Source organism: Pieris brassicae, chromosome Z, assembly GCF_905147105.1.
Source record: "Pieris brassicae chromosome Z, ilPieBrab1.1, whole genome shotgun sequence".
NCBI lineage: Eukaryota > Metazoa > Arthropoda > Insecta > Lepidoptera > Pieridae > Pieris > Pieris brassicae.
In genome coordinates, this window is record NC_059680.1 from 6778754 (window position 1) to 6806586 (window position 27833).

Here is a 27833-nt window from a genome sequence, read left to right on the forward strand (position 1 = left end):
TCTCGTACTGTATTGGGTGGCTATGTTGTTTTATGTTTCTTAAGGGTGATGGCGTACGACTTATTTTTTTTAGCTAATTCACATAACTATTGTTTCACCTAAAATCGAAGCTATCATAGGCCAAAGAATATTTCTTTCTCGTCTCTATTTCTCTCTTTATACATACAAGAGATACATGTTCTTATTCTAGGATTATTGTATTATTAAATTTGTTATACTAAAATTAAATATAACTTTAAATACTGATAACGGTAAAATAAAAATTCCGGTCCCAGGGTAGAAAGCACTATTGTATCTTGAGAATAATAAATTAATTACTTAACTACGGTATGAAAATTACTCGTTTTGCTTTCGCCCCCCGGTTGGTTCAACTATTATTTAAAGAAAAACTGAAACCGTAATTGTTATAAAATTCTTCATATTAAATCGATGTTAATTACCTTTAATAATTTGTAAATTTTGCATAATTTAAAAGTTGAACTATTAAAATTCTTCGACGTTTTTATTTATTTAAAGGCGCACCATTATCGCAAAGGGTCAGAATTAATTTTAATTTTAAATAGTGCCGCCCATGGCCATTCGCTTTGCCACTTGCAGTCTTCACTACATGATATGTTTCGTCGTTTCATATAAAAACAGCAAAGAAGTGGAACTCCTTGCCCACGTCCCGTCCCGTGTCTTTCCTAGACATTATAATATGGGTTCATTTATACGGGCAACTTCTAGACAGACCTTCCTATAGGCCACGTCTCACTTAACATCAGTCCAACTGTCTGTATAATAAAAAAAGAAGGCACTGACTACCTTGTGTATGTCGTTTACATATTACACAAGCAATCCCGCAGGCGGGGTGAATAGTCTGCAAGCCAGCCTTACATAATATATGTATATGAATTCTAGATATAGTGTAGGTAAGCTGATTGATTTAACAGCGGGTGCAATCACTGTAATTTCGATATAATACACACACACAATTATTTCTGAATAGAGTGTTATCACAGACCAAAACAATTGTTTTGTTTATATGTATCAGAAATGTAATTGTGATTGGTTTACTAAGGAATATGAAATATCATATATTCAATTTCAATTAAATTAATTTGAAATAAATATAATTTTAGATGTACCCCATTGTACCCCATATTATATCTTTTTATTTAAAATTTTGATTAACAACAATTAAAACATTAGAATGTAAAACTTCCGAGTGCAGGAGTTTCAAAATATCTAATCAAAATACGGAAATATAATTTTATATATGAGTGATATAAGCTTTTCCTTCTTAATAAAATATAATAAATATTGTAATTTGAGATGATATAATGAAAAGCTTATTGATACTCTTAATCAATAAAGATTTGTGTTGCATAGGTAATTTGAAGGAGATAATCGAGTAAATAGAATGTGCTGTAACGCCTGCATTTGATTCTTTGTTCGCATTCAGTTTGATCACTTTGAGGTGCAGTTGAGTTGCCATTTAGATTTACTCTGAAAACCGTAAATTCTATTCAAGACTATTTCTCACTAATGAATCAACCCAAATATGATATTCATCGGCAAATGTTTATTGAGATGCCTTTAGCCTTTACATTTTGATACATTACTGAATTGAATTATATTCCGTTCTATCCTTTATAAAGGCCTTCCATACTCGTATGAATTTAACAAACGTTATCGCAATAGTGTTGACACGAATATTTATGTAATTACAAATGTTAATGTTAGAAAAAAATCATTAAACGAACGATATATAATCGTCTTTTTAGCTTCATCTCTAGCCCTCTAAAACTTTTACTATTTATTTTTATTTTAATGTTAGATCTTCATCATTTTGTACGAAAATGCAATAATCCAATAAAATCTATATGCGTCAACTATATCTAACTAAATATATATCATAAAACATGAATATCTGCTACCAATATTGCCATTCACATTGGGTAAAAAGAACTGTAAACATTATCAAGAGATATTAAGGAATCACAACGGGACCACTGTAAAAGCCAGTCAAACACTCACTCTGCTGGCACTGCTACTCAAAGAGTGTCTCCTGACTCCGAAATGAGAAACTTGTAGCGAGTGGAGGAAGACCTGATGCAGCTTAAAGCGATTGGGTGAAAGGTGGAACAGGAGAGGGAGCGATGTAAAAGCCAAATATTTTTTTAATATTTCTGTCTCTTGATTCGGTATAAAGCGCATCACGTGTACACGTGTAAAATAAAATATAATTGAATTATATGCTTTAGAAGTAATTTTTCGTAAGTATATAGTGTAATCAGTTTTGACTATATTGTTTATTAAAAAAAATATTTTGGAAAAGATGTGGATTGTAATAGTAAAAACAATAAACTGTTTAATAAAAATTAGTAAAATGATTCTAAATTTACAGTCCTGCCAGTTCTCAAATAAAGGATGTAGAGCGGCCAAGAGTAATAGGCGCTGTAACCATTGTACTACGATTCACGTGATAATATTGAATATAAATAGAAAACAAAAGTTTAGCCTCTATTGGACGGACTGCATACTGATGCATGGCCAAGTAGAAGCACGCACTTACATTATAGTAAGAATAATTCAAACAAATAGTAGATCAAGGTGAATCACGACTGAACCGTGTCAAGAAGTATATCGAATTGATCACTCGTACGCATGACACTTTACATTTTTCGTCTAAAATGTTTCAAACACAAACATAATATTTGCGTATTTATATCACCATCAATGTTTAAAAGATCAGTGTTGGCCCAGTGGATTAACCTTACGACACTCGACCCTGAGTTCGTGCGTTCGAATCACGGTTGTTCACTAATAGATTTCTCATTCTATGTACAATTAACTCTTGCTTCTGTGGTGCAGACATACATCGTCAGGAAACCGATACCGATACCGAACTCTGAGACCTGAAAATCTGCGATATGTGTCAGATGTACGCTGATCACCTACTTGTCAATAAAATTCTCAAGAAACGGGTGCAATCAAGGGCTGTAGTGTCACTGGATTATTATTATTATCAATGTATAACAATTTGTAACAGTTCATATTATCATGTTATTTTAGATATTTTCGTTAAGTCAATTAATTAAAAAAATATTAGCGCTACAACCATTAGTGATTGGGCTCTAATTTCCTTATCTTTTTTATTATATTTTCCTAATAGGCAAAAGCTTTATATGCTTGACACGCGTCTATTTTTGGGCCTCAGGCATGCCGCTTTCCTTCGATATTTTAATCTACGAGCAGTGACTTTATATAAAAATTTCACTGGTGCACTGCCGTTATGAGATTTATATTTCAAGATTTAAGGTACTACAGGTGAAAATAATTCCTCTTATTAGCTAAATTGGTGTCTTGGTTACCGGATCTTCGAGTTATGATTGAGCAAGTCGAGATTTCCACTTTTCACAGAAAGGATTTTAACGAATGTACCTACTCGATTCGTCGCTGACTCCTGGGGAGTATTTCATGAACTCTTATTGCGACCCTATTGACAACCTGCAACTGAGATGCATCGCTTATTCATACTAAGACATCGAATAAACTAGACAGTTTATGTTTCCTGACCTCAGCTGTAATGAGATTTCGTTGATTAAATTTTTATGAAAATTTGTACTCGTGATTGAACCAAAAATTTACCGTTTCAAACTATGACCGAATAAGCGATTCTAAAAAAATATACTTTTTGTTAAACTTTTTTGCATCGAACTATCCAAATAATCGTTAAGATATAACATTTATTTCACTTAAAACTAGTTCATAAAGTAAGATTAATAAGATATATAATGTCTAATATATTAAAATCATTATCATTTTTATATATAAGATATTGAAGAGTTTTATTTTGGGTAATTTTGAGTTTCGGAAGAGTGTTTATGAAGAAACTATTAAAATATCGAAGCAGGTAAGAAAGAAGATGACGTCCCGTTATACCGACTTAATGAGATGAAAGATGTCGAGTTTATAATTTGCTATAGATAGAAGAACACACAGCTTCACATAATGTTTGGTATTGTCTACAATTAATAAATTGGGTTTGCTATAACAAACATAACAAAACCTTATTCCCTATAATATTATTATTTTATTAACCAGCTTCCGCCAGCGTTGACTTCGTGTAATTTTATCAAAGGTATTGGCGACTTCTCCAATGATAGTTCCGTGTTTTAAAATGGGGCATAAATAATTAAAACACCTTCTTCAGGAATCAATATAGTAAAAACAACAAAAAATAGCCTGGTTCGTCAGTCTGTAATAAATAAGAATGCTATATAGTATTTAGCATAAATAAAATATTCCTTTTTATTTTGTTTATGTTGTATTATCTCCTCTGCTGTTTTGTTTCTTTAAATAAACATAGCTATTTTTCACATTGATAATGTGGAAATAATAAGCCATTAAAAATATTCTAACAGTATTTATTCAGTTAGGATGACGTTATCAGGATAAAAAAAGATGGCTTCCGACAATGTTCATTTGGGTAGAAACATATATTTATATATTTCATTTGGGGCTCTTATTCGCCAATATTTCTCTCAATTCAAGAAGTTTGTCAAGTTAAATTTAAGCTTTAAAGTAACCAACCAAATTTGTTCAATAATGAAAATATGTTGAGTTTCATCATCGGACCTCGAGGCAGAATACAAAATTCCACCCGTATCACCTCGTCGTCCGACTTTCCACGACTGAGCGTTTTTCAAGGCAATTTTTGCCGCGCACTACCGCTATGTGGAACCAGCTGCCCACTGAAGTATTTCCGAACCAATTCGACTTAGGGTCCTTCAAGAAAAGAGCTTACAAATTCTTAAAAGGCCGGCAACGCACTCGCGAGCCCTCTGGCATTGAGAGTGTCCATGGGCGGCGGTATCACTTAACATCAGATGAGCCTCCTGCCCGTTTGCCCCTATTTTATATAAAAAAATAAATATTAAAGTTACTCATGATTTACGAGTTACGTAAGTTGTTTTGTAAAGGGTTCTATTTCAAGAATTCACTTCGATATACGTATTTTTTTGTGAAACGAATATCGTCAACAATACCAAGACTATTCAATATATTTATTGAATATAAGATATTTATAAATATTCAATCAAGTGAATTCTTGATATAGAACCCTTTGTAAAACCACTTACATAATTCGTAAATCATAAGTAACTTTAATATAACATTATTTTCTTTTTATTCAATAAATTTGGTTAGTTTCTTTACAGCTTAAATTTAACTTGACAAACTTCTTGAAGTAAGTTTATCTTATATATTTCTTGAATAAGTGCTATCAAAACTTGACTATCATAGCCCCAGAAAACTACGTTTAAAACATAGCAAAATAATATTTTTATATTAAATGATTATATAAAACATAATAGATTATTGTGATTTATGAATTATTTAAAATATATTTTAGATATTATTATAGATTCGATATGTCGTTTGACAGGTATATTTCAAAACTTACATAGAAACCACAAACAAAATTATCCTTCTTTCGGTCTTGCCATTCCAATACGTTTCAGTTTATATGAGGTCATACGTGTACGAAAAAATGCTATTAAATGAAGGAACCTAAAGTCTTTCAACATCTCAAAGGATTGGATGAAATGGATTTTTTAAAAAGCTCATGGTCTAATCCACTATATGTCTGAGCATTTAGTTACAATTGGAGCCCGCGTGAACAGCCCATAAATAAAAACCGAGGCAATCGTGCTGTCAAATATCGGCATTATATATAATAATATACGATAGTTTCATTTAGAATTCGATATTGATGTAAACTATTACGAAACAATCGTTAAATAGAGCTAATGCATTTGATTGATGCGAATAGACCGTTAAAATTAAATTTTGAGAATCGATTACGTGCTCTGGCATCACCAGCTCAATAATTGTAACATTTGCATAAAATCCGATAACACTAAAACCTCTATGGAAGCTGTTAAAAATAACGAGATTTATATTCGCATACGAAATATATATGCTAGTTATTCTATGCTAAATTGTTACGATCTCGGGGATCGGATATAAAACGACACAGATCAAGGGTTTATTTATAAATAAATCAAAGAGGAATTTGTTTACATTAAAAAGAAGCAAATTACGCGCAGAAATACACTGAGTATGGTCACTTGATCTGAAACTGTCTGAAACAATGATTTAGCCTCCTGAAAACAAGGGTAACATTATGCAAATTACAGTTTTCTAGTCTAACGATTGAAACGGTCAGGACTTTTCAGCTTGCTGAAAACGTCTCTAACTGTTGAAAAAATCGAGAAACATTTCAGTCAAACTTCGTAACAATATTTAAAATATTAAATTGTTAATTCGGACGTTACGATCCCAGGCGAGATGTTGGAGTCTTGTAAGTTTCAGCTGTGGCATGTTTTAATTAATAAATAAAGCGTTTATTATTATTGGTTTAAACAAACAAAATTTGTATAATATTTGATATCGTAATTGGTGAAATTGATATTGAATATCATAATTAACTTGTTTACACGAATGTATAAAAGTATGTTATTGTGTAGGATAGTTATTAATAATAATAACAATACTTTTCTTTCAATAATAACAATTTCATTAAAAAAATCCGGTTCCATGGGATGAAAGTAAAAGATGAAATGATAGCGTGTTCCGTTTGATTGTGATTCGTCAACAGCATCTCTAGTAGGCAACATACATATGCGACATAATATGTCCATATGTACAATCACAATAATAAATAAATTAAAAGTTCGTTATACATTATCATCAATCGGGTTGCCTGAGAGTCGCTGCGTTAAAATATTTTTTTAAAATCTGGGCCTAGATTTCTGTATCTGTTTTGTGATTTAACAGACAAGTAAATGATCGACCTCCTGTGCGTGACACACGCTGTCGCCTTTTTAGATCTAAGACAAGCCGCTTTCCGCACGATGTTTTATTTCACTGTTCGTGAGAATGTGCACATAAGAAAGTCCATTGGTCCATAGCCGGGGATCGAACCTACGACCAGGGATGAGAATCGCACGCTGAAACCACTAAACCAACACTCTTGTATCTGCTCGAGTTACAGCTTTATTTCATTAAATTGTATCTGTAAAAAAATAATCGTGTATAGAAAAATGAAACATTTTTGCGATAACTTGTCTTGTTTTGCTAATTATTGAAATGTATTTTTGTTTTAGGTAACACTATAAGCAGTGAAAAGGTCATCCATCTAAAACGTATCCGTGGTCAAGACTCTGTAAAAGTAAGTTTTGGATCTTTTTTATGCACTTTTCGATAGCCAACGATCTTTCAACAGAAACTGCCGCAAGATAACAGTAACCCAGTTTTAGATATAACTAATCTATTATAAAGTTTATTTTTTATCCTACACATATGTACCCCATCTGTTGCCCAGATCCTAATGATTAAGTATCAAATCACTCGGCGATTCCTTTTAGAAGTATTAGTGTAAACACTGCAGGATACGAACTGAAATGTTTCACGAAAGCTCTAGAACTGCGTGTCAGTTACTCGGTTATACATCTATCAATAATCAAATCAATTCATTCTATTGAAGATAAATTCAATTATTATTATCATAAAAGGAATTCTCTTAATTGACACGACTAAATTAAAAATAAATTTGCCAGATATTATAAGATTTGTTTACGTAGTTTTTAATTACAACTTAATTACATACAAAAGTGTTTTTTATTATAATTAAATAGGACTTCTTGTTTTTTAGATTTTATTTGACATAATAACGTTGTCGCCATTATTATTATTATTTATAGATTCAGTGATTTTGTTGGTATTAGACATTGGATATTAAAGCTTTCATATGTAGATTAGCATTCTAAGCACATATGTTGCAAAGGTATCATAAAACTTTAATTGTAGTAATGTTGGGATAGTTTTATTCTTTAATGTTACAATTAGTAAAGAAGCTTATTTTAACCCGGTAATTTCCAAATTCTTGTTTAAATTATATTTCCATACTCATAAACAACTGTAATACTGATACATCTGATACATTATGCACTTTAAAAATAATTTCCTCTTATATGGAAATCGGTATCTCGAATGGAATCTCGTATAAATTTCGATCTTTCACTTTGTTTTTCATTTCCAACATTTAAACAGTTAAGTTGCTATAAATTTACGACAGCCATCACTTACGTTTCAAAATGCGTTAATTTAGACTGCCGATACGTTTTTGCTTGAAGTGGGTTTGTGACAAAGTTTATAGGATTTTTCGCTACCGGCAAAAAGCTCACAAATAAAACGGTCTGTGACCCCATGGGCTTGGAAACACACTTTTTAGACATTTATAATTGAAAATTTAAGAGAAAAATGCTTTATTTAAATAACACAATTAGTCAGCATTTAAGTGAAGTCCGGAGAAAATGAATCAGAGACATTCATGCTTACCACATAGGACTGTGGCTAAAGCGAAACTAACAATGGAGAAATGAAAAATATTTATTTTCAGTTGCCACAATGTCCGGTGGTCCGCGAGAGCGTGGCGGAGATTGATACAGTTTCCATTTTCCCATCATTTGAGTTTCAGGTATAGTATATTCTAAATTTTCCTGTATATCAGCTTTATCACACAAATATTTTTTGTCACATTTATAATCAAATTTACACTAGATATTAAAGTTATCTTAAATGCGCGTTTGGTTTTTGATTATTTTGTTGTAGAGTTATTTTTGTCCAAACAATTCAATGAAACCAAATTATGTAAATTTTGTTCCAAATTAAATGCTTGTAATGAATTAGTTATTTGTTTGGATAAACATTAATATAGTTTGTAAAAATAGCTTTGCAAATATTGTATGTAAATCTATTTGTTTTTTCAATTGTCCGAATTGTGCAGTGCCACCTGTTATTGACAACGATACAATTTCCTAAACAAACTAACTTTGTGTAGCTAGGAGATCGCGGGCACGGTATTGGTCAAAATGTTTGCCATACCTTTATAACATACTCGATTCAGAACTTTCAAGTTGAAAGTTGAGTGTCTATTTAACTAACCTTTTATGTAATAAAACATAAATGAAACAGTAAAATATCATGAATGTAAGGATCTGTAACAATTTTGCAATAAATTCCTTTATCACTATGTATTGAATGTGTTGACATCGGAATGTGCTGCTTTGATGGTTGGGGAAACAATCATATTGTAGTTTAGATGGATGGATACACTGTGTACACTTTTTATCTTGAGATAAAATGTTGTTGTATTGAAGCCAAAACATAAGATAAAGATAATAAAAAAAACAAAGTGGCCGTAGTTAATTAGTACCTTCACTCAGCGAGACTTAAAGGAAAGAAATCCTAAAAGCTTAGTACCTAAAATGAAAGCAGATTTTTCAAACAAAATCTGCTCTTGACACATCGTGTATTAAGACTGAAACGAGTTAAACCTTCGTGAATGAAATACGCTGCATAAAAGTATTTCAGAGTAATTTGTTTAGAATATTCAGTATGCGTTCATTGATAAAAATGTAAATGAAATAACCATAATTCAAATGATAATTATATTCTATAGCTTTTATTGTATATGTTTTCTATGTTGAATCCTGAATGCAGTTTTGAAGTTTGTTTCAGCTCGCTAGTATATATTTGCCGGGAATATAAACAGTTCCTCCAAGTACAACACGTGTGTTGTACTGATTTGTGTAAATATTTAATGTAGTATTCATACGAATATTCAAAGTTTTAATACAGGCCAATACTGGTGCTAATTTTACGTTGTTTATAGTTGTTCAGTCCTATCATTCATTACCGCTACAAAGCAAACAAAGCTACAAGCAAAGCAAATCTTTTGTATTTATTAAATAGAATCAGAAAATACCTCTGTTATGTATAACAAAACTATATTACTATTTGATATAGGAAGAACGGGTTTTATTAAAAAAAACCGCTTCTGTAAGGAACATACGTTTGGAGCCGTTTCATTTAAAATGTATGAGAATGATATTGCATTAGCTATTCCCGTGGAGTATTTATGCAAAAAGAGAGGAAATGATTTATGAATGAACCAAGGTTTTGTAAAAAGTAAACTATCCTAACTATATTTCCCAATTATATTTTTAATTATAATTTTTACGTGATACGGATACACAATTTTACTTTCTGGATAAAATCGTCGAATCCGGTATAGCAAAACAAAGTCCCTAAATCCTATATTTTCCGTTTCAATTTCCCTTTAAATATAATCCCTTGATATATATAATATATAACTTATAACACTATTTTTCAGCCAAACTGGTTACGTACAAAAGAGTTCTGGGACCGTAGTTTTGAAGAGAGATACGAGAATAATAAAAACGACAGTCGCCGTCCTAAGTTGAAGGTAATATATAAATAAAACTCGATGGTTATTCATTGTAGTCATTATTAATCTTTTAGGGAATTTATATTGAATTTGAGGATGTACCTACGGGTAGATGTAGCCATAGAAACGGTCAATTAATTGTAGGAAATACTTTCGATCATCATTTACATAGGCCAAGAATTGTATACATTTAAAATGGATGTTTCAAATGATTTAAGACTATATTTCTCAGAAGTAATACTCAAAGCCTTTTTAATAAAATAACTTAAGCCAAGTAGATGTTTAAAAAAGACTCGAACGAAGATAAACACCATGGATACCGTTTTAATCTTTTAAGAACATGAACGGAGAGATTTTATTCAATAGATTTACCGTCAGTTTTCAAATTCCATTTACGTTAAAAAATTACACTTAAGTTTTAAATTCAATTCATACGTTACATCTGCGTCAAAATTGACATAAATTCCAATCATGTTGTAGAAGCTGCATTGCCTTAAGTTAGTAATTGTGTTATCGATGCACTCTAGGGTAGATTTCCCGAAGACCTCCGCTTCGTCGTGTTTTATTCAATATAGTTTCAACGTCATTCTATTTCTATTTTATTGGAATGCCGCTTCAGAAATTTGTTGTTAATAATTGCTAGCGTTTATTTATTTGTAACATAATGATATAAGAGTTGACTGATAAGTTACACGTACACGTTACTTGGGTAAGTTCCAATGTCGAGACTTCGCGTAAGATCATTCTTACGTTATCGACATAATGTCATATGTCAAAAACGTATTGTAATTGGCGTACTATGTAGCGCTCCTGGAAGGTAATATTCAGAGCATAACGTTGATAAAGTAAATGAGAATTTCTTAGTTAATTTACGATTAAACTTTATTTTGATGGATTAAGTTAAACCTATATTTCCTTTTTGATTTTAAATTCAATCTAGGAAAGATTGAATTTAAAAACCTTAGCAATTTGAATTCAAAGGGCAGGAAGTGGATTCGAAATGTTTCTTTTAATCTCTGTGTCCGTTTTGAATTATGGTAGCAATACGGCCGATACCATATAAGTGTCGAATTTCAGGTTATCGTTGTACCGCATTCTCATAATGATCCTGGCTGGCTGAAGACGTTCGAACAATACTTTGAAACGAAAACTAAAAATATAATTGACAACATAGTCATGAAATTGAACCAATACCCGAATATGACTTTTATTTGGACGGAGATTTCTTTCTTAAACGCCTGGTGGGAGAGGTCTCATCCTGTTAAACAAAAGGTAAGAGTTTTTATTACTTTAGGATTTTTTTATTTATATAACTCTATTATAGCAACAATACTGTGTATAATTCTGTGTGAAGTACTTTTCTTCGAACGCTCCTTATGTGCATTTGGAATTGAAATTAAATTTTGTAAATTATTTTTAAATCTTATCTAAAACTAATCCCAGCGCGTTGTCAAAGACCGAGAATTGATTGTCGATAATGTACTTAGGCAGAGGTGTAAAAACCAATAAAAAGTTTTACTTTCGTTTAAAAAGGATTGGGAAACGCATTGTGCGGTCATGAGAAATCTTATGTCATCGTTATTGTATTAGCTCATAGTCGTGAGACTTTTATTTATTATGTTATATTTGCAGGCTCTTAAGAAGTTGGTGAAAGAAGGTCGCCTTGAAATAACTACGGGAGGATGGGTAATGCCCGATGAAGCCTGTACACATATCTATTCTCTAATTGACCAGTTTATAGAAGGTAAATTTTAAGACTTTTAATCATTATAATAACAGATTTTTCTAATAATTTGTCTAGATGAAAATCAGGGGTGAGAAAAGGCTTTTAAAAATGTATATGTAATTTATTATGTGTTAATTACTTTTAGGGCACGTCTGGGTAAAAGCAAATCTCGGAGTAACTCCAAAAATTGGGTGGTCCATAGATCCATTTGGCCATGGAGCGACTGTACCTTACTTACTTGACAAAAGCGGTTTAGAAGGCGCCATTATCCAACGAATTCACTACGCCTGGAAGCAATGGTTTGCCCAGAGGCAAATAGAGGAGTTTCACTGGATGCCGGGATTCTCATCCGCTAAGCCTTCCCTAATCGTTCACAACCAACCTTTTGACATTTACTCAATAAAAAGCACCTGTGGACCACACCCAGCCATATGTCTTAGTTTTGATTTCAGAAAAATTCCTGGAGAGTATTCCGAATACACCGCTAAACATGAAGACATTACAGAACATAACCTTCACAGCAAATCCAAAACACTCATGGAAGAATACGATCGCATTGGGACATTGACAAAACACAACGTTGTTCTGGTACCATTGGGAGACGACTTTAGGTATGAGTACGGTATTGAATTTGATGCACAATACGTCAACTATATGAAAATGTTTAACTATATTAACAAACACAAAGACCTGTTTGACGCTGAGGTCAGCTTTGGAACTCCCTTAGATTACTTTAACGCCGTGAAAGAGCGTACTAATGATATACCGACATTAAGAGGGGACTTTTTCGTGTACTCAGATATATTCAGCGAAGGGAAGCCGGCATACTGGTCCGGCTATTACACGACAAGGCCGTACATTAAAATAGTAGCTCGTCAATTCGAACACCAACTACGAACCGCTGAACTCTTATTTTCATTGGTCTCAAACTTCTTGCGACAATCTAATAAACACATGTTTGAATCATCAGAACGAAAACTCGAAAAGTACTATGAACAATTGATATACGCTCGACGGAATCTTGGTCTTTTTCAACATCACGATGCGATTACAGGTACTTCAAGAGCCAGCGTTATGTATGACTATGGAACTAAACTGTTCACTAGTTTGTATCACTGTATTCGTTTACAAGAAGCCGCGCTTACCACCCTAATGATACCTGACAGTAAACTTCACACTCAAAGTATTCTTCAAAGTGAACTGGAATGGGAAAGTTACGGTAAACAACCGAAAAAATTACATATTTCAGTAATAGACAAGAAGATTGTTGTCCTTTTCAATCCACTTGCTGAAAAAAGAACTGAAGTCGTGACTCTTCGATCCAATACTACAAGTGTTCGCGTGTATGATACGCATAATAAAAAATATGTGCAGTATCAAATTACACCCAACATTCATGTGCTGGATAATGGAAGATTTACAATTAGTGAAGTCAATTTCGAAGTCAGCTTTGTGGCCCATTTGGACGCCCTGAGTGTTGTGACATACAAACTCGAGGAACACACCAATAAATCGCATCATTGTACAGTTTTTTGCAATAACTGTACAGAACAAAAATATGATTCTGAAAAACAAAACAATTTTGTCATCGAAAAAATGTTGCCTGGAAATATTCAACTGGAGAATGATGTAATGAAATTATTAGTGGATCGGAACTCTGGATTCTTAAGACAAGTATATAGAAAAGATATAAGAAAAAAAAATATTGTGGACATTCAATTTGGGGCTTATCAGAGTGCACAACGACATTCCGGTGCATATTTATTCATGCCAGATTTTGATCCACCCGAAAAAGATGTTCTAACAGCTTACAGCAGAGGAACATCTCAAGATGAAAACGTTGTCATAGTGTCCGGACCGGTCTCCACAGAAATTACAACAATGTATTTACCATTTTTAGTTCATACTGTTAGAATATATAATGTTGACGATCCAGCTCTATCCCATGGTATCTACGTTGAGAATGTCGTTGATTTTGAAAGTCCACCAAAGAATAGGGACACCGAATTGTACATGCGAATACAGACGAACTTACAGAATGGGGAAGTACCAGAATTTTACACAGACCAAAATGGTTTTCAGTATCAACGCAGGGTTAAAGTCGACAAACTAGGCATCGAAGCAAACTACTATCCTATAACCACAATGGCGTGGATACAAGATGACGAGACTCGCCTTACACTGCTTACTAATCACGCTCAAGGTGCGGCAGCCTTCGAGCCGGGAAGACTTGAAGTAATGTTAGATCGACGAACTTTGTATGACGACTTTAGAGGTATAGGTGAAGGGGTCGTAGATAATAAACTAACAGTTTTCTCTAACTGGCTTTTACTGGAGCCTATCAATCCAAAAATCACTAAAAAAGACAAACATTCACAAAACTCAAGACAATTTAATGAAAATCACGCAGATACGTCTCCAATATACGAATTACCTTCACGAACAGCCGATTACTTGAGTAGAACACTTAACTATCCTGTCAATGCCTACATAGTAGATACCAGCGAAGTTGGGGATATTGAAGTAAAGTCAGGTCAAACGTTTTTAGAAAACTTCCCTCCTGGTGTCCATCTGGTATCGTTGCGTACAATCACCGATGAAGTGTTAGAACAATTTCCAAGCAATTCGTGCTTTTTTATAATCCATAGACCGGGCATCAGCTGCAATGTCGGAGATTCAATGTTAAACCCAAGTACACATTTTACAGGCGACACAAATTTCGTTGGGTTAAACGTCAATGCTTTAGCGTCAGTGAGCTTGACTGGTATGAAAACGTTTGAAAATCTCACTAGCTTAGCAAACATCACTTTAAATCCGATGGAAGTTAAGACTTATAGGATTCGATTTTAGAACTGTAGAGACATTTATAGGGTAATATATGGGTGTTTAGCCATTTAAAATGACGCATTTATGTCGTTGAAAACTGTAATAGTAGAAAACGTTGACGCGATAAGTGTTGCTTATCTATTAGTAAATTATAGATGCATAATAATTAAGTATATTTGTATGTCTTGAATGCTTTTATTAATTTTATTTGTAAGAGGTGAATAATCATCAATGGTGCGCAATCGACACTGACTGGAAATCATGTAGAAACTTTATTCCCAGTAATATTTTAACCCGAGTTAAAGTACACCACCATTGTACCGAGTCCGTCATAATTCATCTATGCACTAATATACTTTGTTGACATTTTGTGATGTCTCGATTTACTACAAAAATCTACCTCAAGACCAAATAGTATAGTACTATAAACGATGCGATTTTTTAATAATAATTTAGTTATAATTTTAATGTTTGACTTTCAGTGAATATAAAGCGAGTATTTTTCCAATTTATCAGACGGAAATTATTCTATTCCGAGTGAATTAGTAAAATAAGATGCAACAGTATGAAACAGTTACTTCAAAAGTATTCCTTATTCATAAAAATCAGTTTAAGCAAAAAATTAAAAAATACAAATTTCTCATTACAGAGTTTGACAGTGCAATTAGATTTATTTCGTTTTTTTAATGGGGGGGGGGGGGGGTATATCTGCTAACATCTCAAATACAAATAACATATTTTAAAATGTCAATTCCATCATTTTATCACTTGAGAATAACATAGATGTACAATTTTATATACTGCATTTATATTTATTAACAGCAATGAATTATTTGTATCAATTTTTTTGAATATATTTTTAAATATTTAGGTTTAGTTGGGACACATTATTGTGGTTCAACTTCTTGTAAGTGATTCGTTGTGATTTTTTTAGCTAAACATTACTAGCGATTTCTCGTTGTAGAAAATTGCGTAAAAAAGATAACCATATCATAGTTATTTTAGATCAGCGTCTCTACTATGTTTATTTATTTGACGATTTGTTAATTCTTTGGGTTTTAAGGTAAGTTCAGAGTCAAGACTTATCGTCAATTTCCGTGCGTTAAATACGTATTCGATGTATAATACGGCAGTAATACACGCTAAAGATAATACGCGTGTCTTACCAGTTTAAATATGTAATTTGAATAAAATCATTAAAAAGTAACAATTAATAGTCTGCGCGAAAGGATAGACGTCATGACGGTGCGAACTTGTGGACAGTATAATTCTTATTTGCTACGTGTCATTTAATTTATTCACAAAAGTTAGTCTTAGGTTTTGTTTCACAATGTATGGATAAAGTACCTAATAGCTATGCAACACAAATTATTTGGAAGATAAAAGTTCCGAATAAGAAACTTCGCGTTTCATCGGACTCATAACTTATGATGGACTTTATGTGACGAATAGCGCAGCGCTATCTAACAGTCGTGAAACGCAACAATAGTGTATATCCTAAGTTACAATAAGAAATACATAGCTAATTTGGAACGTATCCGTACATTGTGAAACAGACCCTTAGTGTTTTATTATATCTAGTGTACTGTGTTGTTAACGTAACGAAGAAGGTAAGTTAGCACTACAGCGACCTCAAATCACACATGGTTTGCTTCCCGCACAGACCAATAGTTTATTAAATCTTGTAATCTGCGACTATTTTAATATCCACATATTCCTGTAGATGGCATTGTGCGTTTATTTATTAAATTTTATTTGTTAAAACACCATCTGCATTTAAACATGCTAATCACTTGAAGCGAATAAATATACTTTATAACTATACGAGAACTTTTAAGTTTTTATGAAAGTATTAATTTCTTCATCAAATTATTTTTCCAACGTGACAAACAAATACAATTTAATACCTAACACTAACCGTATTATGTAAATGAATAATTTATTTTAGAAATCCTGAATGTGACTGTAGTAATTTTATCTAGTCTTATTCGTTCGTAGAAGATATTGTACGCAGCAGTAAGTTTTACGTTTACGTTATATTAATATATTTTGTGTGCTAATATGTGTGATATCCATTATTATTAACGTCAGAATAAGGACTAATCCAATTATATTGTTGAATAGTGTTTATTTATTAATTTTGTGTGTATAGTATAAGATATTAAAATGCAGGCTGATAACAATAGATAGTTAGGCTAATCCAGAATACAGTTTATAATCAACTTCTAAATCACCTTAATTGTAGTAAGTTCTATCTTGGTTTCAGCCCGCATGTTAATAAGACTCAACTTAATCAATTTAATTGTATTTAAATTATGCTTTTAACATTGAGTACAATTACTACATATTCCTTTCATAATATTATTTAATAATGGGGCACAATACGTATTTAGAAAATAAAAAATTACTTTAAGATTCTGACTAGGAAGATAATTTCGATTGTAAATTTTGCGTATGAATGGTATAATAAAATAAAAACTTGTTTACAAAATGACGTTTATTCCCATTGATTTAGCCATTAAACCAAAAATTATTGTTAATTAAAATTATCATTAATAATTAGAATTCTAAAATTAAAATATAACCTAATCGTAAAAACATTACTTTTCAATACATAATTCTAGTAATAGCAATTTTAAGAATGTCTAATATAACGAGGATATTATTTATGATGAGCTTCTTATTAAAATAACACAACACAATCTTAGTTATACAATTAATCATCTTTTATACATTATATTAAAAAATAATTTTATAATAATAATTAACGTACGTCACGTCATATATTTTACGTCGATTTCAATTCTGTTGTATATAAGAAAATTTAAATTACGAATTCATTATAATATAAACAGGAAGCATTGTTATGTAACTTTGGGCAGTCTTTTTATGTATACCAATGGTTAAATTATATGGATATTTCGAGGTTTACATGTTTCATTTTAACATGATTGTGAAAGTGATGCATTGTGGTTTGATTATTTAATTGGTCAAAGAAATATAAACCAAAATAGTTTAAATTTATTGATTTTGTATACTTCGGCACATATTTCTTACCAAATATTACTGTATGTACAATAGAATTAATATTTTCTCATAGTGCAATGTTTGGTTGTAAGTGGTACATAAAAAAGTTAAAATGTACAATAATTTTGATCATCAATATTACAAATTATTAAATAAAGTAACAGAACATGATATTTTGTTTCATTTACATTTTAAGATTTTAGAATAACAATAGGACATACATTAATGCAAAAAATTGTGATTTCCAGTAAAATTATAAAACATTTTTTTAAACTACTGAATACAGTAGATCTACATTTTTAACAAAATTAGGATTCAAATGATGTGCCAACAAGATTAAAATATTATTAGATAAAGATGTACATAGTAGATTAGTAATATTGATAGACTCTGTCAAGTTTTTGTCATTTCTTCTTGATTCTACTAGCAATCCACTCTAGACCAAGATGCAGCCTGTTAATAATAAAGATTTTGTTAATTAATATCACTAGGTTTGTAGAGAGATAACACAAGTCTGATAAGTATGGTCTATGATATATATCTTTCACTATAACTTTTTCTATTTTCTACTTGTTACAGAATATTATATTTATTATTATACAGCATATTATCTTATGCATATGACATATATGACAGAATAAAATATAAAATCAGCATTTATGCTAATCAGGTTGGGATCTATTCAGTTTAGCTAAATAAAGCTTTTTTTAAACATTTTAATTTAAATTAATATAGTTGTTTGTTGTGGTCTGATTATCAACAATAGATTTAAATTTTAAACATCTACTGCTAAATAAATACTTTCTTTTACTGATCTTACACCATAACCAATATTGAAGTTAAAAGAGTTTAGAGAATTTTATAATGATTAAAATCAAGACTACTTACCCTTCACCCGTCAATGCACAACAAGCTTGTATATGCCAGGGATGATGCTTTATTGATGTCAAATCCAATTGCTGTGATATTTCTGCCGCAGTCATTGAACCTTTGACATCCTGAAAAAGTATTAATCACAATTATTAATATATTATTACATATAAGTATAAGTCAATATTATCAAATAAGTGCAGCAATGGAACCAAATAGTAAAATTTGGACTTGCCTTCTCTGTATTAGATTTTCTAGCTCTAATTGAGAACCTTCTTCTTAAAGAGAGGCCTTAAAAACTAATACCAATTATTTAACAAGTTTTTTTTTCATTTATTATTTTCTTATAGTACACCAAACTGGTTTGTACTTTGTACTATATGTTCTGTAGTTGTGGAGTTTTATCTATTCTCATTTAGTGTTAAACTACACTATGATATTCAAGTGAAACAAGTAGCAAAAACTATTAGGTTGGGGAAAAAGTCTTACCACATTATAGTATGTATGAACTTGTAATAAAATCTCTTTGGCTATACTATCTGTATCTGGCTGGTTTTGGTGTCATTTAAAGTTAATGAAGATCAGAAATTAGAAAAAAATGTGTTTTTATTTCTTTTTCATACTGTCAAGAAGAGTCAATCTAATGAAGAAATTCGATACATTTTAAAATTTTATTACAAAAAAGGTAAAAATGCAACGCAAGCAGCGAAAAAAAAATTTGCTATATTTATGGACCTAGTGGAGTGTCTGTGAGAGTAGCACGAATTTAGTTAATCGTTAATCTGGAAATTTTGATGTCAAATATGCACGTCGCACTGGTCGCCTTATTACGGATAAAATGGATGCCATTTTTGAAAAAGTGGAACAAGATCGGCATATCAGTAGTTAAGACGTAGCTGAAGGACTGAGAATTGACCACAAAACAATTTTGGCGCATTTGAAAAGAACTGGGTACACAAAAAAGCTCCATATTTGGGTACCTCTCGAACTCACTCAAAGAAACCTAATGAACCCTGTACTCATTTGTGATTCTTTATTATGACGTAATGAAACCGAACCATTTTTAAAGCTGATAACTGTACCTACATACTTTAGTTAAATGTAATTAAACTATGTTAAAAAATGTTTTGAAATTTCTTAAAAAATGCGAAGAAGCTTTTTCCCAATCAATAATGAATTAAAAAATAGATACCATATTTTTTGTACACTACTTATAACTTCATATATTATGCTTTTATATATATAAAAATTTGATTTATGTAATAAAGTATACTGATAATACGGTATACAGAATTTGAACATTTCAGTGAAATTCTGAAGACCTCTGTATATCTCTACTAATTACTTTAAGATCTAACGAAGTATACATTTCATCACAACTCTTTTCATAAATTATAAAGTCTCATTTGTATGAGTATGTTTGATAGAGACACAAATTTGTTGGTAAGTAGTCTTTCATTTTCATGACTTATTAAGTTTTACCTAACTGACAAAATTGCTTAATGTTTGTAAGCTTTTTTTTATCTATGTACTAATTATTTAACAGTTAAGTCCTAAAGACACTGGTTTTGAGTAAAATCAAATAATCATGTTTCAATGTTGCAGATTGTCAAGAAAACTTAGTCTAAAATGGATTCATATTCGCATGAAACAGCAAGAGTATATTACCAGTAATCAGCTTTTTATTATTTAATAGAATTTAATACTAACCTGCTTATTGGCAAATACAAGGAGACATGCTTTACTAAGTTCCTCATGTGTAAGCATGCTATGGAGTTCATCTCGACTAATACTCAATCTTTGTCGATCAGTGGAATCTATCACCATTATGACAAACTGGAAAAAAATTTCAAACATAATGCTGAATAATTGATAAAAACATATCATTTTCCAAAATTTTTTTTTAAGAATATTTATTTTAATCCTCAGATTCAAAGTCGAGATATAGTACAAACTATAATCAAAATTTACTTTACGAATAATGTGACTGAAGTTAACATTGATATGACATGATAATCAAATTGTATAAATAGAATAAATAAAGGTTATTTATTCTATTTATTTGCAGTTGCCTTAATTGATACCATACTATAATTTTAAAGCATTGTATAATTTATTTAGATTTGGCTGCTTTTATGGTTAGAACTCTTGGCATATATCTGTGTTGCTTAAATTGATACCTATCAAAACAATATTTAATAATAGAATAGCATTGGGCTGGTGGGCACCGAAGAGTGAGGCTTTTAAAAATAAAACTGGATGCAAAAATGACTGTCTTCCCCAGTATAAGGTATTTTAATAAAAATATTTATAAATTTGATATAAATAATAATTTTACTAAAATTTCTTAAGTATGTTAATAACTTACAACCTTTGTCACTAGGAAGTGTACTAAATAGATAAGCATTTTGCTTGGCAGCTATTCCGCAAATACCAACTGATACAACAAATGATATTTCATACCTACCAACATCAGGTACCAAGCATGTAAAACACATTTTATTTATGTATTTATATACACATAATTTCATCATGATTCGCAAGGCATAATCTGAATAACAATGATTGTTAAGTAGAAGTAAAAAAATTGCAAATGTACCTCACTGTTTGTATAGTAAGTATTCCAAGCTGATCGCAAACTTTGTTGGCCTCCAAGGTCCCACATTACAAACCGTAGATTCTTCCAAACAACCTCTTCGACATTTGATCCAATAGTAGGTCTGGTGTGGACAGCTTCACCAAGCAGCAATTGATAGAGTATAGTGGTTTTACCCGCATTGTCCAAACCTACTAAGACCAGCTTATGCTCTGAGGAAATACAAATTATGACAAATAGTAATTTACAAAAATACCATGCATGTATTGTCAAAGTTCTAGATTATTTTTCCACATATCTGATATGAAATTAAAAATTTAGACATTTTTAGCTATTTTATCACACTCCAATGTCACTGATGTTTCATTTTTACTTACCATCATTGCCAAACAAGCTCCATATTTTCGATATAAGAAGTCCCATTTTATGCGTTAAAAGTTATAACATTTAGATGCATTTATGTTTTTCTTGAAAACCAATCATTAACATCTACACATAAAACATTCTTTGAAATGGATTATTTCATCATGATTGATCCAAAAATATGTAGTTCGTCAACTTGTATTTCAACATACACTAACACTTTACTGAACAAGTTGTACATTGAATTGCATTACGTATAAATTATTCAACAAATTTAAATAACATTACTTTTTGTAACCACATAACACTTTTTTTAAAAGGGACTATAGAAATATATATTTTTAATTCTAAATATCTGTAATCGCTATAAAAATTATATAATTATATGGTAGTATAGTCATTATTTAGTATTTACCACAGACGTTTACGTTTTGACAAAATCGGTATGTGTACAGATGTAATTTTATATCTTACAATCTACACCTTAAATTTATCCGTCTAAAAAAGAGTAATGTCATCTCCACGTAGACAGCGCCACGGCCAAATGTTTATGCACATAGAGGCGCGTCACAATTTTACAGTTGAGTTGTACTACTTAATTTCATTAAAACTTTTTTATATGTAGATTTTTTATTCTATATTTAATCATTACATGGATACAACTGGGGTGGAATATCTGTACTCGAACAGGCATTTTAAGTAATTTATTTTGATAATATATATGCCTAACTTGAAATTTGATTTAAGTTTTACTTTTTTAAAATTTCGTAGCGCAATGCAGTATTCTAAACTTTATCTATACATACACTAAACGTTTTAATTTCCTTTGCCTTTACCATGACCTTTTGTAACAAATTCAAATGAAACCTATATTACAGATGCTATTCATATTTCAAATTTATAATAAAATTATTTAATATATATTTTCGATGCTGAAGGTATATAAATTGGATTTAATATTCTAATAGAATTGTGCTTTATTTTCACACTAATGTCTTCTACATTGGTATAAAAAAACGAAGTTCGCTATTTTGTGGTGACGGACATATTGGATTTCTAATGATACTAACTAAAATATATTCTAATGTGGAACATCAGAAGTGAAAACTAATGGAGTGGAGAAATATAAACATTTACTTATTATATATAACATTTAAAATATTTTTGGACGAAAACAGAACTTACAAACGTCTGTTTGTACAAAATACAGCTAGGGACCTTTATTTATATATTTAATATTCCGAAGTAGAATTTCTGTTTGTAAGAAATAAAAATACACTTTTAGTTTGTTATTTAATTAAGAAAAACTTGACGTAACACTTTGTACAACACAAACGTCAAATGCACTACAATACTATTGTTACAAAGTTTTTATCTTTGTAGCACCACCTGTTTTCGACCTACTCATATATATACAATAAAAACATATATAACTTGGTACATCAGTTGATTACACACAAAAATACACTAAATTAATTGAAACTAATTTTCAACGACATCAATTCCATCGAAGGAAAATTTTTATTGTTTATATCAGAGATAGGGATACCCTTTGTAGTGCCAACTAAATTAGTGTGAAAAGCTGAATGTATGTGTTGAAAAACTCTCTCTATGTTAAAACCCGTGTTTGTGCTACAGTAAAAATAATCGGAGGTTTCCACTTGGCACGTAATACCTTGCCTATGTAAAGTTAAAAGAGCAGAATCTGAAGAGCTCTTTATCCCTAAAAACATTCTGAAATTAAGAACAAACACATCGCAGGGAAAGGGACTTCTACATAAAGGAAGAAAAACATAGTGACAGGAATCACTATGGCGCTTGTCGATGAAAAAAATATCTAAAGGATATGTCAAAATATTCGCCGTTTGAATTGCCAATAAACTAGGTAAAATAAGTATTGATTTTGTAGATAAATTATCCGATGGGTCATCTTTATGCACTAGGTTCTCTAGCAAAATGTAATGGACGTGGTTAGTGACCCTATTGTCAGCTAAACCCTCATTAACTCCACGACCATCATTAAATAATACTCTTCTATCTAACATCACCAGTATTTGCCCTTCCTGTAAGGCGGTTACACCGTGAGCGTGATCAGTTACGATAGATAGTCTATTCTTTTCATCTTGTATAAAGGCCAGGTTTGTTAAAGGAAACATATTTGACTCTATTCTGCGAGAAGTATTAAATTTATGTGAAGTGAACTGAAAACCATTATTGTCAATATGTAATTCTGCCGGATTACCATTTTCGATATCAGTTTGCACTAACATAAACATTTCTAAATCTCTATTATTTGGTGAAACATCAAAATCCACTTTGCTTTCAACTCGTATTGCACCTGATAGTGGATTGTTGATACTATTACATATTCTAATGTTGTGCTGCAAAAGATTCCCGTAAATTGACGTAAAATCTGTTACAATATTACCCGAAACGATAATAATAATTTTAGATTTAAGATCATTTGTTGATTTATACAATTTTAATATATCGTAAATTGGTTTTGTAACATTCGTATTAAAAAGATATATTCCCGAGTTAACATCGGAACTTCTGAATGCTCCATAATTAATAACAACTTGTTTTTCATTGCTGGTTCCCTTTTCGATAACACTCTTTAAAAATCCAGTAAATTCATCAAATATAAGTCTTAACTTATAATTTTCAATTTGTATGTCTCCTAGTTCTATTGGTTGAATACTAAATGGACTAGTCGAGCTCATAGAATCCTCAACACATGACGTACAGTAAATTATAGGTAAACTATTTGATATATCAAATGCTTCCTTGAATTTATATAGCTTCATTGTCATAGAAGGTACTATTACTACAAAAACAACTTTAAAAAAATGATTGTTTATCCTTATGACATTTTGTGTAGAACTATACTTCCAAACAGGATTAATTTGTATGGACACATCCTTTTTATTATGGTCAACCATACGAATATTGGTGTGTCGAGTCAATAATTCAACAACTTCAGTTCTTTCATGAGTAAACGAATTAAAAACATAGAGTTGATCTCCTGGTTCAATTGATTTAAATGAAGAAATGAATTCTCCTTCTTTGTATACATATTTTGTGAGATATTTTTCATTTTGATCTGGTTTAGTGCTGAGTAGACTAGCTGCAACTTCTTGAATATACCAACAATCTTTCACTGTTTTCAAAATCACATTGTACAAGTAATTAAGTATTTTTGAAGGCAAAGTTCCACTGACAACGTTTCTATCCTGCAATCGAGCAACACTCTCTCTTACCCCTATAAGTTTACTGATCAATTCTGATTTATTATAACTTCTAAATGCATTTAAGCTAGAAGTAAATGAGAATAAAATTTCTGTGGAACGCAATGTAGCTTGAAGGCGCCTTAGCAGAATTTTTACCATAGGTCGTGATGTAAAAAAGCCTGTCCAATACGCTGGACGTTTTTTATTTATTTCAGCAAAGTTCATAAAATCACCAGATAACGTGGGAAAGGTCTTGTGCCTCTTAGTAACAGTTTTAAAATAATCAGAAGGAGTACCAAACTGTACTGTAGCCTTGTAAATATTTTGATTAACATTGATAAAGTCTGCAATATTTAAATAATTGTTATATTGATAATCAAATTCTGTTTGACTTTCAAAATGCAGGGGTCCTCCAATTGGAGCCATAATAATGTTATGAGGAGATAGTGTACCACTTTTAGAGTATTGCTGCAATAACGATTCAGCCTTATCTTTAATGTTATATGGGTTAACATCAGTGACCTTATTTGCGAAGTTATATTCCTCGCCGCATATTTTACTGTCAGGACCACAAGCCTTAAATCCATCAGAGTTAAATTGTATAAAATGTGTTAGTACAGCATGCTTAGGATATCGATCAATTCCAATCTTGTTCAGTGATAAATTGATATCAGTTTGAGTCTGCTTATCGTTGTCCCAGTTCTGCAGCCAGATAAAATCACTATATTGAAACTCAGCAAAATATTCTTCAAAAGCAAAGTGGAGTTTTGTAAAAACCATTTCTGAAATTCCAATCGCTGATAATATATATGGAAAAGTGGGACTGTGAGTCACACTATTTGTGAGCCAAGCTAACTTTGGTTTATATTTTATAAACTGGTCCAACCATTGATGCCCTGAAAAATAAAAATATTTATGAAATATGTAAATAAGTTTGCTTTAAGATCTCAATGGAAGCTAAAATACCTGACGGGCCTTGACGATGCCCGTAGCAGTATGTATCTTTCAGTACATGGACATAGAAAAGAAGTACCTAAGTACGTGCCATCGGCAATGAAACATGTTGCTATGGAAAATTTAAGTAAAATTCTACTGTTATAGATTATATATAAGTGCAATTATTACACAATAAACATATCAATAATAGAACACTAACCCTCTGTAAATTGATGTAAAATGCCAAATAAGCTCGACGTAGCTTCATCAGTTTCCACCCAACCCCCTGTTGTGATTTCAAGCCGTCCCTCCCTAATTAGCCGACGCAGACTCTATTAAAAAAATAATAACCTGTTTAAATATTGAAGAAATTGTGGAAACTAATGGGAATTACAATACAAATCTGATACTTACCACACGTCTTTTTTGTGATGCATTTTTCCACCAGTAACTCAAGTGTGAGACTTCATTCCAAGTAAATGTAAGATTTGGATAAAATTGTAGTTTTTTTATAACATTTGTAATAATTTTCTGTACACTTTCATTGTGTGACGTTTCAAAAGATTTTAGCCATATTGTGTCAACATGCGTTCGAGGAATAAGAATAACCTGTAAATTTAACAAAAAAAAACAATATAAGACATTGAGAAAATAATGAATACAGTGAAATAAAAATAAGCCTCGCAGTTAGGCTGTGAGCAGCTATATTCCCTTTGCATGTTCAATGACAATGTCATTATTTCTTAAGAGAAAAGCATTTCTATATAATAGTTACCTTAAGAGAGGGCCAATCTGGATTTCTCATAAGAAACTCATATCTATTATTGTATATATTATTCCAAAATTTTTCATTTTTTAACCATGGTGGCTGTAAAATAAAAATAACATTCAGTATATATATACTGTAAAAGAGAACAAAGGTGAAAATTATAATCAACTCACTTCAACATCCAGTTCAAGAAATTTTTCCTGGGCGTTAATGTCGACTTTAGATACTAGTAAATTAGCACAAGTCCTTAATAGGGAGATATTGTAATTAATATCTGATTCAATGAATTCTTCTTTAGAAATTACATGATTAACTAAATCACTTGCATATTCATTAGGTTCAATCATCCTAGCGGAATCATGATTGGACGAATTTGGAATATCAGCAGTTACAGCAGTATCATTAGTATATATTGAAGATATTTCGTTAAAAGTAGCTTGTTTATTTTTTGGTTGAAAAAATGGAACAGCTGGTATCTTATTAATCTCTTCTAAAAGTACTTCTTCTGACTGAGTAAAATTTTTAACAACCGTCTCCGGATTATGGTCGGGGAACAAAACGTTTGTGTTATGTATAACGGAATATGTACTATTAGATATTGTATTCCTTGTCATTCGTTGTTCAGTTTGATCATTATATTTACCTATTTTTAGCCGTGAAAACGTCGGTTTATTTAAAATATTGTGGCCTATCTCTACTGTTGATATTACAGCGGAGATTTTTGGTCTTTGAATGTTTTTATGCACCATAGCTTTGACCTGAGTATACCCTGGAACCATTAAAGAATCCTTTAAGCGGTAATGACTCTTATTTCCCGAAAAGCTATCGCTGAATGGTGTCTGGATCATCTTGGATTGATTTCGTACAATCTTACGCAGAGCTGCAAAGAGTATTTATTAATTAAATAACTTGTAAACTGAACTCATTATTTTGATGAAATTAAAATCAAATTACTTTTTTCATAGCAGATATTATTGTGAATGAATAAAAGAAATATTAACGCAACTATCCAAGTGCTTCTACACATTATTACACTTTGTGGGACTGTAAGCAAGTTACTACAATGTTAATAAATGAAGGATGTTTAATTTATTATTCATAAACAAGGAATTACATTACTTCAATTGTCTTTACTTTTTTGTTTGTATTCAGTATGGTCAAAGCACTCATTATTGATAACTTTAATTTAG

General features: G+C 31.2%; 3 protein-coding genes across 3 annotated transcripts in view; 1 reads left to right on the plus strand and 2 right to left on the minus strand.

Annotated features, from left to right (window-relative positions):
- Positions 1-17474, plus strand: part of LOC123718452 (alpha-mannosidase 2) — a 38165-nt gene extending 20691 nt beyond the window's left edge. The window contains exons 3-8 of the mRNA XM_045674947.1: positions 7155-7219; positions 8450-8527; positions 10226-10318; positions 11378-11572; positions 11933-12044; positions 12172-17474. Of these exons, the coding sequence (XP_045530903.1) occupies positions 7155-7219; positions 8450-8527; positions 10226-10318; positions 11378-11572; positions 11933-12044; positions 12172-14876 (3248 nt within the window). The 3' untranslated portion in view covers positions 14877-17474. The remainder of the gene's footprint in view (positions 1-7154; positions 7220-8449; positions 8528-10225; positions 10319-11377; positions 11573-11932; positions 12045-12171) is intronic.
- Positions 17475-17964: 490 nt separating this feature from the next.
- On the minus strand, positions 17965-22078 carry LOC123718453 (ADP-ribosylation factor-like protein 5A). The gene is made up of 5 exons (XM_045674949.1): positions 21723-22078; positions 21349-21557; positions 20460-20585; positions 18768-18877; positions 17965-18332 (listed from the first exon to the last, which is right to left on the minus strand). Exons 1-5 carry the CDS (start codon positions 21766-21768, stop codon positions 18284-18286), a joined length of 540 nt encoding a protein of 179 aa, XP_045530905.1. The 5' UTR covers positions 21769-22078; the 3' UTR covers positions 17965-18283.
- A 957-nt stretch (positions 22079-23035) lies between these two features.
- On the minus strand, positions 23036-27670 carry LOC123718581 (alpha-mannosidase 2-like). Its single transcript, XM_045675216.1, has 6 exons — positions 27598-27670; positions 26817-27523; positions 26650-26742; positions 26289-26483; positions 26095-26206; positions 23036-25834 (listed from the first exon to the last, which is right to left on the minus strand). Exons 1-6 carry the CDS (start codon positions 27668-27670, stop codon positions 23181-23183), a joined length of 3834 nt encoding a protein of 1277 aa, XP_045531172.1. The 3' UTR covers positions 23036-23180.
- Positions 27671-27833: the final 163 nt, after the last annotated feature.